General features: G+C 32.5%; 1 protein-coding gene across 1 annotated transcript in view; it reads left to right on the top strand.

Annotated features, from left to right (window-relative positions):
- LOC118201750 (uncharacterized) overlaps positions 1-20,228 on the top strand; it is a 69,032-nt gene that overhangs the window by 43,026 nt on the left and 5,778 nt on the right. Inside the window, exons 5-10 of the mRNA XM_035373904.2 lie at positions 1,578-1,763; positions 5,911-6,003; positions 9,975-10,169; positions 14,634-16,367; positions 18,395-18,574; positions 18,655-18,762. Of these exons, the coding sequence (XP_035229795.1) occupies positions 1,578-1,763; positions 5,911-6,003; positions 9,975-10,169; positions 14,634-16,367; positions 18,395-18,574; positions 18,655-18,762 (2,496 nt within the window). The remainder of the gene's footprint in view (positions 1-1,577; positions 1,764-5,910; positions 6,004-9,974; positions 10,170-14,633; positions 16,368-18,394; positions 18,575-18,654; positions 18,763-20,228) is intronic.

Below are 20,228 nucleotides of genomic sequence, written 5' to 3'. Positions count from 1 at the left end.
TGGAAGAAACTTAAATATATGAAATACAAAAACGTGTAGGCTATGTTGCATCTACCAAAAAGCTAGAGTATAAATAAATGAGCCAAAAATTATGGAAGATCTAGAAGACAAAAGTGGAATTTAGGAAATTTCAGTTGTAATGTTTCTGCTCTTAGCCTCCAGCATATGCACTGTCGTAAGACTGTAAAAATGTATGGTATATCAAATTGGTAAATAAAAGCTGTCTGAAATTACAATATAACATCTTTCTAGTTGTTTCTCTGCTGTTTAAAGGATAGTATTTTGTTATCTCTCTCGCCAAAGTTGCAGAAATGCAAAATCAAAAATCTAAAAAGCCCCGTTTGTATAATTAAATAAAACGTTTTCAAAACTTCAGTAAGATATAAAAGCATAATTACAAAGCAATTTTTAATAATTTCAATATGCGTCAAGAAATTAGTTAAATGCATAGGATAATTAGAGTGTAAATATGAGATACGCATTGATTTGCATAGCAAACTCCTTCTTCATTTTTTGATCGACACGACAAACCAGCACTGGCCATGGTATTCTTTTGAACCTTCTTTCACTTCGTTCTCTTGTTTGACCAGAGTTTTCCAGTTAGGGGTTTCAATAATGTTGAAGTCACTTTCGACATAGTCCTTCCATCGAAGTGAATCATCGAAGCATATGTGACCAGCAGATTTTCTACGGTTAATTTTAATGTATTTGATTATATTACTTTCTTTATATAATTCATTATCATATCTATATCGCCACAAGCCATCAATATTTACAGCACCAGAAACTTTTCTTGGAACTTTCCTTTCGGAAATAACCAAAATAATTTCTTTTACCTTAACTAATGTCCAGGTTTCACAGCAATACCTAAGTATAACTTTCCTCTTCTAATAAATTTTTATTATTACAAAGACAGCGACTGGCAGCGATCATGCCCTTTTTAATTTCTGTATCAATACTGCTTTCAGAGTTTACTTTTAAAAGATAAACAAAGCTATTGACTAATTCAAATTTATGATTTCCTATTTCAAGATAACTGAAGCTTATTGGTTATTTTGCAATCGGCATATATTTGGCTTTGTTTTCATAAAAAAATTCCTATTAGCATTTAATATGATAATTTAATCAGGTTGCGCATAATTAACATTTTACTATTATTTGATTATGTACAAAATTAGGATATAAACAGAATACAAATTACGTTCAAATTACAGTTTTTCTTTTCAACACATGAAAGGAATTCAGCGTGATCACAATGGACATAACAAAAATTTTGTAGAAAAATATAATGAAGGAAATTAATTTTATTAAGGAATTACTCCCAATAAGTAGTAATTTGTTTTAATTGAAGTGTGTTCTGTAAGCTTTTTATATGAATAAAATATTAGATAAAATTTCAGATCTAAAAAATAATTTTTGTTCTTGCTTTGTTACCTGAACACAGATTGAGAAACAAGTGTTTTTATACCAACAATGATAAGAAATATTTGTACATTGAAGAAAAAATTGAATAAATATTCATCATTAATCATCAGCTTTAATTTATCAAATAGCTTTCACATATTATGTAATTTCAGGATGTCTGGTTAATGGAACTCTGTACGGAGATGGTTCAGCTATGCTGTCAAATTCTTTCTGCGAATACTGCTTCTGTATCCGTGGAAAAACAACTTGTCTTCAACCAAAGTGCAACTTGTCCATAGATGGATGCACTCCTCATTACGATACTCGTTTTTCTTGCTGCCCGTCCAGATATGATTGCTGTAAGTAAATATGTTTCATAGAGCTGGGAAAATATGAAACTCTGCTACTAACTCTTCTATACTATTAACTCTGATAAAAGTGTAAAAAAGCTAAAAAAAGGTTATTTGTAATATTACTCTCTGCTCTTCTTTCTTTCCTCAGAAGCTGACTTTATGTCATAAATCTGATCTTTCGCTACGTTCTGGCGCAAAATACCAGAGCATTCTTTTGGTGTGGGTCAGTAAGCAATTTTTTATTCACTTTGGAAATCCACATCCTGAATAATTTCTGTGATATTATTTAAATTAGTGTATTTCACGTGACTTTCACTCTAATTTATGTCCCTTTTGCAAATTTCAGTTATATTTAGCAGTATTAATACACTGGTGTTTAAAATTAAGAGGAGTTTCACATTTCATTGATTATCTCCAGAACTGAAGAACAGATTTTAATAAAAATTAATGCGGACGTTTGGCGACATAACATAAAAAATATACCATACAATGATACGTCAATGATATACACGCATGTAAAATTAATCGGCAATGAAATGTCTGAAATAGAGATTTCACATCGAACAAAAAGAGAAAGTTAAAAGGGGATATGGTCCCCCCTAGTAGCTTCCAGATGCGATTTCATAGGGAAAATAAAGAATTTTATGAATCCCAGTGGCAATCGGTCTCGCTCGTGTAGCAGAGCTGTTTACAGGCTCTGAAGGGTACTGGAAAGAAGAAGAGCGAGTTGCAGGTACCCTCTCCAAAGCGTCTTAAACATGTTCTATAGGATTTAGCTCTGGAAATCTGGCTGCCCAAACCAGCCAGTTAATATCCTCACATTCCAAAAAAAAAATCATCCACCAGATTAATCCCATGTAGACGAGCTTTTTCATTTATAAAGAGGAACTGAGCTCCAACTGCACACCTGAAAGGCCAAAATATGACTCAAGTTCTGGTCTGCTTGCCAGATCTACTCTTTGCGTCTTACTTACTTCTTTGAGCAAGACAGTCCGTTTAGCATGGTACAAAGAACACCAATTTTGCACCAAGAATCAAAAGGAGACCATTCTCATCACAGGTGAATCCCAATTCAATCTAATCACTGATTCTCTGTATACATTCCTCTAAAGAGAGCCAGGCACTCGCTACTTGTCCTCCAACATCAAAGTAATAGACCAGCATGGGAACGGAGGTTTGATTGAACGGGCATGGGATTCTCTTGGGAGTGCACCTACAACTCGCCTTTCCTTTCCCAGAACCCTGCAAGATCTGCAAACATCATTGCTACAGGAGAGAAACAGATTGCAACAGGGAATCGTAAACTTCCCCATTTTCAGTCTAAAGTCCCGTTTTGAAAGCTGTGTGACTTCTAGAGAGGACCCCTGTCTCTTAATAGCCTCCTTTTTTATTCGATGTGCAGCCTACATTTTAGACTTTGCCGCTTTGATGAGCTTTACTCATGATCATGCATATGTATCATGACTGCTCTACGGTATATTTTTTGTACTCTGTCAAACTATGTCCATAACAAATTTCATCAAAATCTTCCCACCAATACTGAACATGTTAAACCAAATGCGAAAACTGTCTTCATTTTGAACACCAGTGTAATTAAATCTTATAATTTTCTATTATTCTGAAAGAAACATTTTCTCTATTTTTAAAGGACAACTCCGCTAAAAGTATTTAATTAAAATTACTTTTTGAGGCTAATCAAAAGCACATTTCTGTCAATGTTGAGAGAACGTTTGTAAGATTCTCACTAATGTATTTCTCAGTTACTGTAGAAAGTGACGAATCTTAAGAACTAGTTAGCGAATAATCTCTTAAGTTCGTATAACAAGAAGCAACAAGATGGAAGGGTAACTAACCCTTAATTATACCAATAAGATTTAACAAAACTCCGTCTTGGAGTGTACAATAAAAACCGACACTTGGGCTTGAACTTAAGAGAGTAAAAATTAAACTAAAACTAAGATTAACTAAAGAGATATAGCCGAAGCTACCAAGATTCTAAACGAGTTGGCCTTTTAACTCTATTTGACTACGAAGCTTATCAAGGGCCTGAGTACGGCCGAGCGTAATAACAGCTTTGAGAGAGAGAGTAGTCAAAAGGCAGACGCGCGCAAATCAGAAACTCTGATTCTCTCAACTCTGCAAGTAGACTTCGCGGTTTAAATACCGCTATTCCTCATTAAGTATTCAGAGTGATTCCAAAACTACCTTCTGTCCGGAAGAAGTTAAGAATGTAACAGGAAAAGAACTTTAACTTAAAATTTAACTGTTAATAAAATTAACATAATCCTTACACGTTTTCTGTTGACTGCTTCACGTGCTTAAATATACAACAGCACTAAATTTATAACTTGTAAGTAAGAGTTTGTACCGAATTAATACCATGAAAATAATATGCTTTAATATTCGCGTAATTAATACCTTTTTCTATGCTAAATCTCTTATGAAAACGGAACGAACCTAGAATTTTTAACTTTCCTAAAATGAACATTCTATGCTCAAAACAATAAATTCATCAAGTTCCATTGCTCGTAAGTGCAATGTAGGAATATGTGTTAAAAATAGTTATAGAATTCCTCACTTTGTAAAGGCTAAGTTGCTGTTTAACGTGAAGAATCTTAAAAACTAGTAAGCGAATAATCGCTTGAGTTTGCGCAACAAGGAACAAGATGATGGAAGGGTAAATAACCCTTTATTATTCAGATAAGATTTAACAGAACTCCGTCTTGGAGTGTACAAGAAAAGACGACACTCGGACTTGAAATTAAGAGGTTAAGAAGTAAACTAAAACTAATCTAAACTAAAGAGATATAGCCGAAGCTATCAAGATTCTAACCGAGTTGGCCCCTTAACGCTAAATGACTGCGAAGCTATCAAGGGCCTGAGTACGGCTGAGCGTAATAAGAACTTTGAGAGAGAGTAGCCAAAAGGCGGACGCCCCCTAATCAGAAACTCTGATTCTATCTAACTCAGCAAGTAGAACTTCACGGTTAAATACCGCTCCTCCTCATTATGTATTCAGACGTTATTCTAAAACTACGTTCTGGCCGGAAGTAGTAAGTTGAAGTTAAGAATTTGGCAGGAAAGATGTTTAACTCAAAATTTAACTGTTCATAAAATTAACATAATCGTTACATAGTTTCTGTTATTAATGTGAAGGCGCAAGGAATAATTTTACCCGAGGAATTTATTGAAATGAAATTTGATAGGAGTCAAATAGAAAAATATGCAACTGACGTTTCCTTACTTTTGAAAACTTCTGTGTTCTATTCATACCAAACAAATCAAATAAAAATCGCATACGTAGCAAAATTATAGCACCATATGAGATGGAAATTTATTCAAATTTTAAGTTTTACCATAGAATTTACATAACAGTAAATTCTATGGTAAAACTTAAATTTGTTAGCAAAATTAAATCTGAGGTCATACTGTAGCATTTATGTTTAAGTGTTACTTTAACGAAATGTTATATAATTTACTATTTTCCCTTTCTGTCTCTTTTCGCCACGAAGTTCGCTCTTTCCGTAATTAATGTAGATTTGAGTGGCAAGCGATTTTACTATAAAGTTAGATACGAAAATTACGAATATGTCTGCAACAATTTTCTCCTACTGTCCATGGGATGGCTTGCCTCTTGATGTATTGAGTGGTTGGAGAATCCCATGCCGGGTTTGATGTGAATATTGTAGGCTGCGTTTCAGATGCGGAATTAGTAAGTTGTACGTTTGAATTTCTGCCGCTGTCGGGGCAAAGCTTGTAGTCTCTGTTAAAGTTAGATTAAAATTTTTGAAATTACATAAATTGTGAAAACAGCTTGAAACCAGGTCCAGTAGTTTGGTAATTTTATGTTTGTATATTTTAATTTAACCACCACACAAGTAGTTAGGGAGAATGAATTTAATGTAATTTTATTATAAAGAAAATGTTTTTTGCTTGTAGTTAGAAATTCTTGCAGTGATTTGAAATTTATTGAAAATTACATAGTGATTTCCCTTTGAAATTTAGGTAACACTTTATACTTACTGAAATTTGAGCTAGCTAAGTTATTTGCACCCATAGCAGGTGTTACATTATAATTTACATAACTTGGAATAATTTTACCGTAATTTTAATGAAGAATGTACATTAAAGGAAAAATAATTCTGTATTTCAGCTGAAAGGATAGCGATTAAAGAAGCAACTAAAGCTACGGAAAAATCAACATCTACTCTACCTACTACAATTACGGATATACCAGAAAACTCTGGTAAGTAAACCCTAACACGACAGGAGTAAAAATTAGACTCAAAATGTAGTTAGTCTTCATATGAACTGAAAGGGATTTTAACAGTGGTAGTTAAAATTGCAGTTATTCTTTTTATTATATGAAAACGATTGGAAGCAAATTATTATAACGTTTATGAAATTTTAAAATCTTATTGCACCAGTTTAAACAGTCTGTAATGGCACGTTAGTATTGAAGAGAAGTTGAATTCTTGATCATTACGTGAAGTATAATACTTTTACCCTAGATACAGAAACTTTTCCATTGTATACATTTTTAATATAAAAGTACAATCTGAAATGAATATTCTTTTAATTTCTTTTCAAGCAACAGATGTTTGAATGCATTTGTCTAATTTGTTTTAATGTAAACAAGTTGCTAAAAGATCATAAAAATGTATTGTACTGAGCAAGGCTTTCTTGTTGATATCTCAAACATATCACTGCAATAAAGAGTTGATTAGTTTGCAAATTGCTGATACCGCGATCTGAAGAAGACGCAAAATCAGGCCCAATCCCAACTTACAACCTCCATATTAGGCAGAAAGTGGTTCTGTCAGGCCAAATTTGCCCCCAACGAGAGCGTAAAAAAATTCACCAAGCTGCCGCCTGTCCTACACTTACAGGTGATAGACTCAAAAAGATCTTTCAAATCTCATGGCTGAACTAGTCGACCTGGGTCACCGCTGCCGGTGATCAGAGACCACCATGAGGTGCGACTCTATTAGCCTGAAGATTTGGCTAATAGAGGTTAATAAATTGGCTTACCCACTTACCACCAGATGAGTTGCAGTACCGCTGTTAGATGACCATGAGCATTTGTACTCAATTGTCAGAGCAATCTGTTGTCGCTAGGCCCAGCCAAAAATCTTTACGTAATATTAAAATTTGTAGCGAAATTTATGAAGTTACTTCGGAAGATAGGTATTTGTGACCTGTGGTTATTAAAGAGACACTGTCATGACTTTGACTGTGTTGTATGAGGATTTTACCAATGTTTTATGCTTGTGATTCTGAGTTTACTCTAGAAGTCAGTGGTAACTTGGATATCAGAATACATTATATTTAGATACATTATACCGAACATAGATACATTATACCATTAGATACATTATACCGAATATTTAGATACATTATACCGAACAATATCAACTTGGTATATTAATGTACATCACATGTGTTGTTCACATATTTGCACAGTTCCTGTGTAATATTTGCTTGTCACATTCATAGTAGCCACTTCTCTTATTCATTTATTTACAGTTCACTTACAATTCACTTATGCAAGAGATACGACAAACGGGCAATTTGCCCCAGCCATCTCTGTGCCAATTCCATTATCACATCTTAAATCAAGACTGGAACGGAACCTTATGTCCCTGTGGAAAACTAACTAGACATAATAGTTAACAGGCAGGAGGACATTTAACTTCCTTCCAGTGCTCTCAAAGGAATTAACCACTACAGGCAGAGTAATGGCATATTTCCTGACGGCGCATGGCCCTTTTGCAGCCTATCTGTTTCGACTCGGATTGCACCTCAAGATTTGGCTGGTCCTCATAGTGTCCCCGCCAGTACTACGCAAGCAGCCCCGCCCTGAAGGAAAGACAAAAAATACGGTGGTATACAACGGACTGGCCTTTGCACCGCTACTGATGCCGTGAAATTATGCGGAATTCGGGTCAAACGGCAAGCCGTGTCCTCTGTGGATAACCACAATATTGGGGACTTACAACCAATTCCCTCTTAGTCCAACCATATAGAACGATCTTCCCTCGGGTTTCTGGAACCGCCAAGCTCGAAATTATTTCTCCGAAATTATATATTATTAAATAGTGTAAGTAGTTGAATAATTAGACATTTAGCAGAGAGCAGAAAAACGTTAGCCTAAACGAGGTGGTTTATTTATTTTATATCTTACATTTTTCAGCCATTGCAAGCAAATTGATAACCTCACACAGAAATATGTTTTGCGTTAATTTGCTGACATCACTGAAATTTGGTTATCCTTTAATCTTCTGAAGTGAAGAACAATGAGCTTAAATGAAGAATTTTGAGGAGCTTAGAAAACATTATAAAATAGAACTCTTCTTTCTTATTTCTTCCTGTTTTCTTTCGTTGTAATTTCAGTTAACTACTGTAGTTTGGTTTATAAAATATTCTTAATAACATATTTGTAAGAATTCTTTTTGTCATATTTGTAAAAATGTAGTAGTTTAGCATCCTGTTAGTTCAATGCCTATAAAATTATTTACTTTCCTCATTACATAGCTTCGTTTTTTTTCTCTGAAAGTAGTCTACCAAAATATTTTCATTTTGATTTAAGAAATATATTTTGAAAGTTATCATTTAAAACTTTGAGAAGTTGAAAGCTTTTTAAGTTACACTACTAGAGAGTAGCATTCAAAGCTTTTACGTGAATAACAACCACATAAAACTCATATGAATTTTATGTAAGTCCTAATAAGTTCAATTTGAAGGTCACGTACGGTTACTGTAATAGCTTTGACAATTCAAGCAGGTTTTTAAAGCAAATTTAAATAAAGTTACGATAAAACTAAAAAGCGGGCAGAAATTCTATGAAATATTTTTATTATATTAACATCTAAGTCGTATTTAATTTGGTATTTAAGTTCTAGCGCAGCTACCTTGGCACAACTTGGTTACATATTTAGAAAAAAAAAAAGAATTTTGTCTTATAACTGAAAAAAAATATTTATTACCTCCATATTTTACGTTTTAATTAGGTATTTATTCCGAAAATCAATCATTAAATTTAGTGACAAGCGGGTTTTTTTTTTTTTTTTTTTTTTTTTTTTTTTTTTTTTTTGTTTCTTTTACTCTTGTGGAAATTTTGCAGTGATCACTTTAAGAACAGATTCAAAGGAATTTTTGACTTCAGTGATCTGAAGCAAAACACTGCTTTCTTGCAAAAGTTTTTATACGCTTTCCGGTTACAGCCGAAAACATCGCGGAGAAAACAACGCAAGGCGAAAACGTCGTTGTACAAAACATCGTGCGAGAAAAGAAAGCAAAGACAAAACGTCGCAGTTCTAAAACAACGTGGTAAAAAATATCGTCGCCAAAAATAAAGCGGTTTAAAAACTTCGCAGTTTAAAAACGTCGCCGTCGAAAATATCGTGGTAAAAAATAAAGCATTTAACAAACCACATCGCATGACGATAACATCGCAGACATGCGTTTTCCAGGCTTTGAAAGCTGTAAATGAATATTCGCATAATGATTTATGAGCGCAGAAAGGAAAGCGGAATATTTTTATTTTTATATTTCATATTTTTGAATTCACTAATAATTTTTTGATACAATAAGACGGAAACTTAAGCATTTAAAAACTGAGAATGAGTAGAAAATTAATGCAACTTATAGCACTTAATTGTAAACTTACATAGTTCATTAACAAAGTTCATTAATAAATTCATCTTTTTTATAAAGTTTTACTGCTAATTTTTCATGAAAAATATAGTCTAAAATGATTGTGAATATTCATGTAACAAATTTTAAACCCTGGAAAACGTATATTTGCGATGTTATCGTAATGCTATGATTTGTCAGCGCTTTTTGTTTTACCAGGATATTTTCGACGACGATGTTATTAAACTGCTAAGTTGCTAAACCGATGTTCTTAACAGATTAAGTTTTTGAACCGCTTTATTTTCAGCTGTAATATTTTGTACCACGATGTTTTAGAACTGCGATGTTTTCTCTTTGCTTTCTTTTCTCCTACGATGTTTTGTACGACGACGTTTTCGCCTTGCGTTGTTTTCTCCGCGGCGTTTTCGTCCACGATGTTTTGGCCGCTATATTTTCGGCGGGCATTATATAAGTACCACTAATTTTTGTCCGTCTAATGAATTTATGATAAAAATTACAAAATATATGAAAATATTTATCTTTTGGATATATTGTATACATAATTTCTTTTTTATCGCCTAGCTCATCATTCCACATGCAATATTGACGGTCAAGTTTACAATCAAGGAGAAATTGTTCCAGACTATCGTTCCTGTCATAGTTGCTATTGCTCCGACTCCTCTGTAATATGTGAAAGGATTACGTGTTCTCCTCCAATAGCTGGCTGTCAACCTATAATCCCTGAAGGCCATTGTTGCCCAGTGTCGTATAGATGCGGTAAACACTCCATTTCCCATGTTTAAAAAGTAATTTAGTGTATGAATAAAAAAATTAACCAATTTAAAGGGGTTACTTCCATTAAAATCATATCGGCAATGACTTCTCTTTGAGTGGTTTATAAACAAAGAAATATATATAACTGTAGTGATACAAATGGTCTATTTAAATACGTAAGAAAAAGTGACTATGTGGGAAAGATTTTAAGGTGTCATCTGACGATAAGAATTTCAGAATGAAATTTATAATATGAAAAGTTAATGTTACTAAAAATGTATACGTAAAATTAGTACATTTCAGAGCAACTAAATAAAAATTATCAGCTCTTGCTAATTATGCAATTATTTTCTAAGTTAGGATACATGTATGCTAAATATCGTTTTAACATTTCCAAATATGACATGGCATTAAAATGTAAAGCATTATTCCCGTCAGTGATGCAAAAGCAGTTTTCTTTATCAGTGTCATCTTTCTTCATCGGCCAGTTATGTTCTCAAATGTAAGAAATCAATATTGAAAGCTATTCATATTGCTGTGAGTTTCGAGGAGTTACATTAGAAGAAAGTATGAATTCTTCGTCGGAATTGGCAGGATCATTCCTAAAGTATGCTTTGAAAAATATTATGAAAGCTTAGTAATAACTAAAATTTGTGTTGCAGCTGTCAATTTGAATTACTTTTGGTGACTTTATAATAATAAATCCCTTTTGAACATTTTAGCAACAACAAAAAGTAATAAGTTAATATTTTATCGAAGTAAATATGTGAAATTTTCCTGATTTTTGTTGAACAATTTAAAATTGATATAAATGCATTAAATTAAGATTCAGTGCATTCAAGTCTAAAATGATTCAACAAAAATCATTGAAAAAATTAAAATAACCTTACAGAAATTACATGAAATTCATTATGAGATATATAAATGTTATTTTAAAATTATTCAGTGCTTAAAAACAAAATTTTAAAAAATACATATTTTCAGGAATGGAACTATTTATCGCCGCCGTTTCATCGTCATGGCATCTTGATGTATTATATTAAGATTATTTAGTTTAATAATTTTGTTTACTTTTTGCACCAGCAGCCGAGCGGTAAAATCGCTGAACACTGGTAGTTCGGTCCGAGGTTCGAATCCCGCGAACGGGCTGGCTGCATGGGCGTTTTCGTGGTTTTCCCCATGTGTAACGTGTATACGAGCCAGTATCCCTTAAAAAGTCCTCCACGAAGGCATCCCTCCCCTTAGGCAGATAGCCCTAGTGTGCTTTGCCGTATTCACAACACACCATTACTTAGTGCAGGGAAGGCCAACCTTTTTGGGAAGAGTGCCACTATCTGAAAAAAAAAAAAATAAATAAAAATATATATATGCCACTTCAAACTTTTCCAACTTACTAAAAAATACAAAAAGGTGAAAAACAAATGTTGTTTATAGGCTGAGTTTTTTATGTAACTCTGAGTAGTGGACATTTAAAAAAAACAATATAATAAATAAAACAAACGTGCAAACTGAGGTTTTATTGTTAATAAACATTTTCAAAGGTTTAGTCAGTTAGGTTATGTACAAAATAAAAAGAATAATTTGAAACATTTAATTCTAAATTTCTCAATACTTTACAGTCAATACTTTATTAATGTAGCTTTTGAATATGTAGTTTTTTTACTATGTCATCTATGTTAAGATTTGTTCATGAAATGCTAACAAAATTGTTTTAGGTCATTAAATAGTAGTAATGAAATAAAATTAAACAGTTACGTATATTTTCATGTCCATTCAGTGGCAAAAATATTTCTTTCTCAGGTTATGAAGAAGATAACCTGTGATTTTTCATTATCATTTTGGCAACTCCGTATGAATTCCCTTGCGAAAGCTTCATAATACTCTTTAACACAGCTGGTATATTTATACGACCTTTTATAGAACTTTTGAGTTCTTTTAATTGAATGTGCAGCGATATGTGTTTCTGGGCCACTGCACGCCAGACTCTGGTTTATTTTTGGATGTAATTCGCTTTCTTCAAAAAAGTGCTTTTTGTGATCTAAATAAAGAAAGAAATCCTTTCTGGGGAAATAAATGTTTCTGGTAAAGCTCAATAATTCACTTTTACCTGTATTATCAATCACAAAGATGCATATTCTCCTTCTTTTTTTGGCTTTTCCAAGAATCCACTATCCATTCACTCTCTACCCTTATTCTACTTTCTTCTGCTAAACTTGCTTTTGTTTTTTTACCACCTAATACTTTACCTCACGTAAACATATCTCCGCACACTGTTTTCTTAAAAAGGGCATCCAGTCATCCAGTGTTTTCTTATTCAGACTGAGTAAATCTGTGACTTTCACTCACATCACAGCCTTAAGTAAGACAATAAATGTATATAAACATGCTACAAATACATTTGAAAGTGCTATTTCAAACCCTGACTCATATTCTAACGATCTCTTAATAAAAATTATTATATACTTAAGTCTTTTCTAGCGTTGCATTCCCTGTTGCATCTATCCTGGGCTACCCTGGCTTTTTAAACCCTAGGCATTCCAGTAAAAATTGGGTTTCTTCTTACATAAACAAGAATGATAGTGATATTGATTCCGAAGTTCTCAGTTTTTTTTAGTTGCATTAGTATATGTTATCAGTCTGAGATTACAAAAAGTATGAACAAAACTAAAAGGTAATATAAAATTGTTTTAAGAAATGTAGAATGTAGAACTTTTTTTTCTAATTTTGACTTATGTGGACATATTAATAATACCTTTACAGCGAATAATTTTTAGAATATTTTTTCTACATACAGTGCTACCAGTGCTTTAAACTGATATATCAAAAGTGCTCTACTTCAACAAATTTTACCTAGTTTAGTGAAGAGAAGGAACGTGGTTTTCACATCTCTTATTAGTAACGTGAAAAGCAATTTCAAATAATTCTGACACTAGAAAATATGATTATAATAACTTTGTTTTCAATAATAAAATTCAAGTCCTTAAAAGATTACATACTTTTCACTTCCAGTTCATCAACATTTACATTTTTCCTAAAAGCTCCCACATTATATATTTTAGAACTCATGAGAATATTTCCTGTAGAATCACATATAAATTTACATTTATTGTTTATATCTTTACTTTTTATTGTCACCTTTCGCATAAAAATCTAAAATTTTTCTATTCCATAGTAATAAAAATATATTCCCTCTGAGAGTTCCATTTCTCTTTAACTGTTAAGTTCTCATTATTACTAGTGAAAAATACGATTTTTAAGCATTTTTAATGGACATGAAATTTTTTTCATGGCCATATTGTTGGAACGAAATTTCTAGCTTTATTTCAAAACATTTTTGGAAGTTCTTGCGGGTATTTACTCGTATAATAAAAAAAGTGACAAAAAGTGAGAAAATTTTTATCCAATCCTTAACATTCAGCAAGTGAGTCTAAAGCCTAAATCATCTCAAATTTTTTCTTTAGTTATTTAGAAGTAAATACATATGTTATAATGTATGAAATTGTTGTCATTATATTGTGCTCACAAACAATGGATTGCAAAAACAGGAAAATAATGGCAAAGCCACTAGTTTACGGTAATGAATACCGCCCAAAGTTCGCAGTTAATGCTGTAGTAAATACTTTTATTACTGATGATATATATTTTTAATAAACTTTCAAAGTCGAAATCAGATAATCTTCTTATTTGAAGCATTTATAAGGAAATGAGTAATATATGTACTGCCTGAGTGGCCTCCTCTTTTGAGCAGACACATGCATACTTTACCTAACGTTAAACGTAACCTTAATGATATTTAAAATAATTAACGGTTTTTCTTTCAACGAATTTCACATCATCACAACACACTGCTATCATATACCCTAACACAAGTACTACATGTTTCGTACACTAGTCAATCATAATTCTCACATAAACATTCTCTCATTTAAAAGATAAGTTTCAAATTTCGATCCAGTTCGCACTTTTTAACAATTAAATATTAAAAAGATCTATTAACTTGCTATAACTATTAACTATCGGAGAATTATTCAACACAACAATTCTCCGATATATTAAAAGCTTATATGAAGATAAATCATAAATAATTTCTATACATGACGGTAAAGCATTTAGGTTAAATTTTCCTTATTTCGATTTTCTGATTTGAAAAAACTATATATTATATTGTTGCAGTTTTATTTAGCGAAACAATAATTAACTTCAAAATCTTCAATTATTGTTAAACCTGGTTAATTTTTAGAGGCTACTATCAAGTTCCTAAGCAGGAATTTGCTAAATGCATTAAGAAGTATAATTTGGATTTAAATGTAAAAGGAACTGGAAATAAAATACAGATTTGTAATCCTTTTATTACATTTTACGTAATATTTTACTTGTAATGTTATGCATAATATTTTAATGTGTATAATACATTCTTCTTTATACTAAGCGCATTTTATTGCATCTTTTTTTTCTTATTATTTTTAGATTTTCACAGTGGGGACCCAGGAAAAACTAGTACCAAAATTGTGAGAGTAAACGGCAGCATTCAACCAACTGAAAACAAACAAGAAGATATCAAAGGGATAAAACATTTAGAATTTGCCAAAAATGGTTCACTTGATGCTTCAGATGTAAAAACTAAGAACACGATGGTAGATAAAGATTTAACAGCTGTATACCACAACATCATTCCAGTGCATAGAAGACTCGATGATGATAGCATACCATTCATTTTCAATTCAACAATTGCAACATTTTTATCAGATGAAGATACTCAAAGTACAACGGATGAAAGAAACGGGACTAGTACCACTCCTCACATCCGTGAAAATGATAAAACTCTGAATTTAGAATTAGATCTTGAAGTAGAAAAAGGTACAGTTGACTATAACAGACAAGTACATCCCAGCGTTTCTACGCAACCACCTACAGATAGAATAACAGTCAATGACTACAAAGTAAATGACACTATACCAACCGTATCTATTGGTTCACCAGAAGTGCAGACAATGTCCATTCAAGAGCTTTTTGAACAGTTCTTTTCAAGACATCCGGTGAACTCAGACAGTAAACCCGAAAAATTTAATTTCGAACCAAAAAGGAATAATTCAAAACAGCCATCAAATATAATAAACATATTTGATTCAGAAACAACTAAACCAACAATGAGTTCTATAGAAGAGATTAATACAACTTTAAACAACGGCTTAAATTATGATTTCAATAGTACTTCTCATGAAATATCAACTGAAACAACTAATTCTGAGGAAATTTCAAGCACGCAAACACTTTCAACAGAAGATAAAAATATCAATCAGACACTGCCATTTGCGACAGATTATTTGGAAGAAATCAAAAGCACTGGTTTCGAAGCTGAAGATTTCAATGACAGTAGTTTTATAAGTGAATTACCAAAAGTTGATTTAACTTTAACTACTTTATCTACTACTAAAAATGCAAATTTATCGAATTTTGATAAACATTTTCCTACCTTAAGCACGTTTGCAGCTGAGAAGTCTGCGGTTACCGCCATAGAAGAAAGTACACTTATGAACTCAGAAGAAAGTACGGTTATGGATTCAGAAGAAAGTACGGTTATGGATTCAGAAGAAAAGTTTCCTAATCGTACGAATGACAAACTACCCTCTTTATTAGAAAATGCGAATGATAAAAATGATTCATCATCAAATTCCTCTTCCTCAGTTGCTAATGATTCGGTAATTAACCTGTATCTTCCATCAGAAATGAGTGATTTTAATCCCGAAGAAGGAGGGTCAGATTTTATGAATATAGGTTCTATTTATTTAGGAGCACCTATGTCTGTTGCTGGATTAGAAAAAAAGATAGATATGAGGCATGATAATATTAATGATGATAAAATCGTTGAAGGAGATGGAGTTTTATTCATGGATCCAAAATATTCTGATATTAACCCAATTATACGAGAAGAAATTGATCGTTTAATTTTAGAAGGAAGACACAAGATGGAAAATGCATCTTCAAACCCATACACTCCAACCGAAGCATCAGATAGTGAAACTGGATACTATGATAAAAGAAAAGAACCTCGAATTCAAGATGCATTAAATCTGTCAGTTGCAGGACAAGGTTATAAAATCATCCCATTTGTAGCAGAGGATGCCATCCGAGGGCAGTTTGGGAATCATACCCTCATTGTAAACAAAGAAACAACTCAAGGACTTCCAGACATCGTTTCAGGCACGTATGAGTTTATGTATTTTGTGAAAACAAATAGAGGAAAATATCTTTCTTTAAATTTAATTAAAATCCCATTAAAATAGGTATCATAAATTTTAAATTTTGGAAACAAGCTGTTGCTGAAGCCTAAAATTAAGTTATCATTAATCGAAAGGAAATAAAATTGCTAAAATCTTTTCCTTTTCTCTCAATTTCATTTCATAGCTTTTAATACATTTAACTGATTATTTTTATTTACTCTTTGAGGAATATTTGTGACTTATCTTAAAACAGCGATTCTGAGAAGAGACTAGAAAAATAATTCCAGGCTAAATATATTTTTAACCGAAAGAATCTTTAAAAATTTCATTAAGTTTTCAAATGAGTCAAACAATAAAAATGTGTGAAATAATACCGTTTATATAAAGGGAAAAGGATGGCATACCAAGTAAAACTAAGAACAAGATAAACAACGTCGACTGACATAGTTTTTGTTTTAGCTGCATCTCTTTCAATCATTTCGTCTTCTTCAACTGCCACAGAAGATGGCGATAGCGTGAAATCGCTGAGAGTGCTTCTACTAAATTAAAATATTCGTCAATCAGTGTTGCTTTTTTTACACTCAGTCTATAGCAATATTTAACTGGTAATGCACAGGAAGCTAGCCAGCTTCTAGAGTTCTTTTCGGGTAGGGAACTGAGTATGGGTCTTTCAAGCCAAAACTCTGTTTACTTAAAATACTCTAACCCGCACTTTCTAGTCTGCTTGAAACTTATTTGAGAGGTAACCGACATAATGTAACGTGTAGTAGTGATTGTTACATAGCATTTGGCTTGGGTAGCTTCCAGTTTTTTAGAATTCAGAGTTTCATATAAAACTTAATTTTTTTAAAAGTTTAGTTTGAAATTTTATACCGTAACTTAGATAATATTATCAGGTACTGAAAAGGTTTCTACCAATTTTTGCCATGCTTTGGCCCATATTTATTTTTTTAGATTATACTTAATTTAAAGTTTATTGGTCTCATTTAAACACTTAAACAGATTTAATCAGTTTCCAGAGAATTAACATCTTATTAACACTACAAAAAAGAATACTAAACTTAAAATGTCACACCACATCTAGAATGCAGGGTGTATCAGAAAATCAGGAAAAATAGGAAAGTGAGTAACATGAAAAATAACAGTGGGGCAAAATTATGTAAGACCTAGCATTATAACATAGGGTGTTCATAAAATTGGAAACCCTATCCTTAAAATGAATTATATACATAACAAGGATAAAAAATCGATTTTTCCCTTCATACTGGTTGGATAGTTTAAAATCGTTGCTCAGAAAAATCTTCAACGCAACGCTTTTCACAGTTACAGATGTAAACCTTTTACAGATTAGTAGGTTTTTCACAACGAAAAACTTGAAAACCCAGTGCTGCCTTTACCGGGATTCGATGGATCTTCCGATACTAGTCGAACCTGCTACCACTTACATCATGAAGGCACTGATGTTATAATGCAATAAATCTTATATTCTTCCGCACTGTTAAGAGGTTGAGACCTAGTCAGTCAAATCGAGGTGGGGATGAATTATCGCTCACCATATATTAGTATGGCGCCACTGCACGGACATTTCATTTTCGGAGGTGAGAAACATGAGAAAGCAAATATGCTTTTGCGAGGATTTGATCCATGAATCTTGCGATTACTAGCCGGACGTGCTACCACTTACACCACAAGAAAAAGTACGAGAGAATGCGATAATCTCTTATAACCTGTTAGAGAATTTTCTACTAGCTGCATGTATAATTTTCATAATTCAACAAAATTGATAGTTAGCAACTTCCTTTAAGTCGTTCATAATTTATAATGCCGTTACGATTATAATAAAAATATTCCTATTGGTAAAAGCAAAAATAAGATCTATAAAAAAAAATTTAGATACTTAATTACTAAAATTGAGTTAGGTAATTAAAATTGAGTTAAGTTAGCATAAGATTGTTTAATTTTTAATATAAATAATTATTTCAAAACTTTATTTTTAATTATTCACAGATTTCTGTTTCATCAAGGGCCGTATTTACACAAATGGGGAAATGATTCCAAAGACAGATCCCTGTGAACTGTGCCGCTGTTTCTACGGACAAGAGCTTTGCCAGCTTCAAAGATGCCCAACGCCTCCGGATTGTGTTGCTGAAAATTTACCCGGCTTTTGTTGCCCTCGTTTCACTTGTGGTTAGTGATTTCTTCACAACTTTATGCGTTACATTCCCTAAAAATATCAAGATAAACTTTTAAGAAAATTTATTTTTCAGGTAAAAACTCCAGCTCTAGTGAGCAACAACCTAACAAGCAAAGGATATCATTTAACAAACAATCGAATTCTGAGATCTTTAATTCTACTAAAAGACCAGAAATACATGGTAAGTTGTTCTCAAATTTATCTACGTATATGTTTTTATCTTAACGAAACAATCTAATTACGGGAAATGACCGGAAAGTGTTCGTCAATAACTACTTTTTCTTATCTAATTGCAGACCAACCCTGAATAAACGATATCTGAAACTTAATGAGTGCTTTAACTTAAAGTTTAATCTTTAGTTTTCAGTGCATATGGTTGACATTAGTTTTGGCTTAATATAAATACTTGCCTAACCATCCCGACGGCAAAATGAATTTTCATTCCCTTTTTACTGTCAGACCAGAACACTAAGTAAATACAACAGAAATATAGCAACTTCAATTCATTTTGATTTCAGTTCGAAATAAATTGTTTAATTTTTAATATAACAGCTTATTAGATTTGTTACAGAATTTTAATCCGTTCAAAATACAGAAACAAACTAACAAAAATTATTTCTGTTTTTCAAGGGAGCGATAGACGACAATAAATTTAATAGTTTACAATTCAAAAGTTTAAATCAAGGTCCTAACACCTGGTTTTGCGCAACGACTCCTAAACTAAATTTTCAAAGAGAGGAAACTTCCAAGTGGCTAGCAATAACACTCACGGCCGGATAACAGCGGAGCTTCAACTGGCTACCGCTGACTACACTGAACTGACCGCTGACTGAAGTTGCTTGTCTTCTCCCTTAGAATACTACTGCTATTTAAAACTCCTGTCATTTGCATATTCTGGCAGAGTAGACGAAAAAGTAAGAGTATAAGACCATTTTTTAAGATATGAAATAACATGTTAATTAGAATAAACCTTAGAAATAGCTCTGTCCGAAACGCATCAAAATAACGTCCAACCAACTACACCGATTTAGGGATAAATTTCCTTTAAACGTTTCCAAAAATTTTGGTTCTTGGCCTGAATGACTAAACAATCAATTAATCTCTTTGTTTCTGAACCAGTTCAATGTAGTCGTTTGGACAAACATGACTAAAGGGCTGAATGCTACTCATTTGTTCAAAGTATTTACATTATCCTAAAGTTAAGCAAAATCATTCAGCATAAAACCTATTTTATAAATGACTAAATATCTCACTTAACTTATTCAGAAGATCTGTATCACTGTATAGATGGGCAAAACTACTCAAAACAAAAGTCATTTTATATTAAATGTTTGCATATCTTACTTAAACATGCTCAAAAATTAACATTTTCCTTCAGTTACGCAAAATCATTCGACACAAAAACTGTTTTATAGTAAAGGATTGAATATACCACTTAATTTATTAAACAATGCAACTTAAAACGAAAAGCAGAATGGGCTCGCCTAGAAACGCAATGGGTCTAAAGCACATTGAGGTAATTTGAACTTCATTTAGTAATTTGAACTTGAGCTTATTGGTGCATTTCAAGGATAGTGAAGGCACCAACTTGTTTCCTGTCTCATGAGGCTGGAAAGTCATCAAAAAAGATATCCAATTGGATGAGAT

Source organism: Stegodyphus dumicola, chromosome X2, assembly GCF_044657685.1.
Source record: "Stegodyphus dumicola isolate Sdum_Otavi_A_Nest chromosome X2, ASM4465768v1".
In the NCBI taxonomy this organism is placed as follows: Eukaryota; Metazoa; Arthropoda; class Arachnida; order Araneae; family Eresidae; genus Stegodyphus; species Stegodyphus dumicola.
Note: the sequence above shows the minus strand (reverse complement) of the source record. Positions and strands in the feature narration are given on the sequence as shown.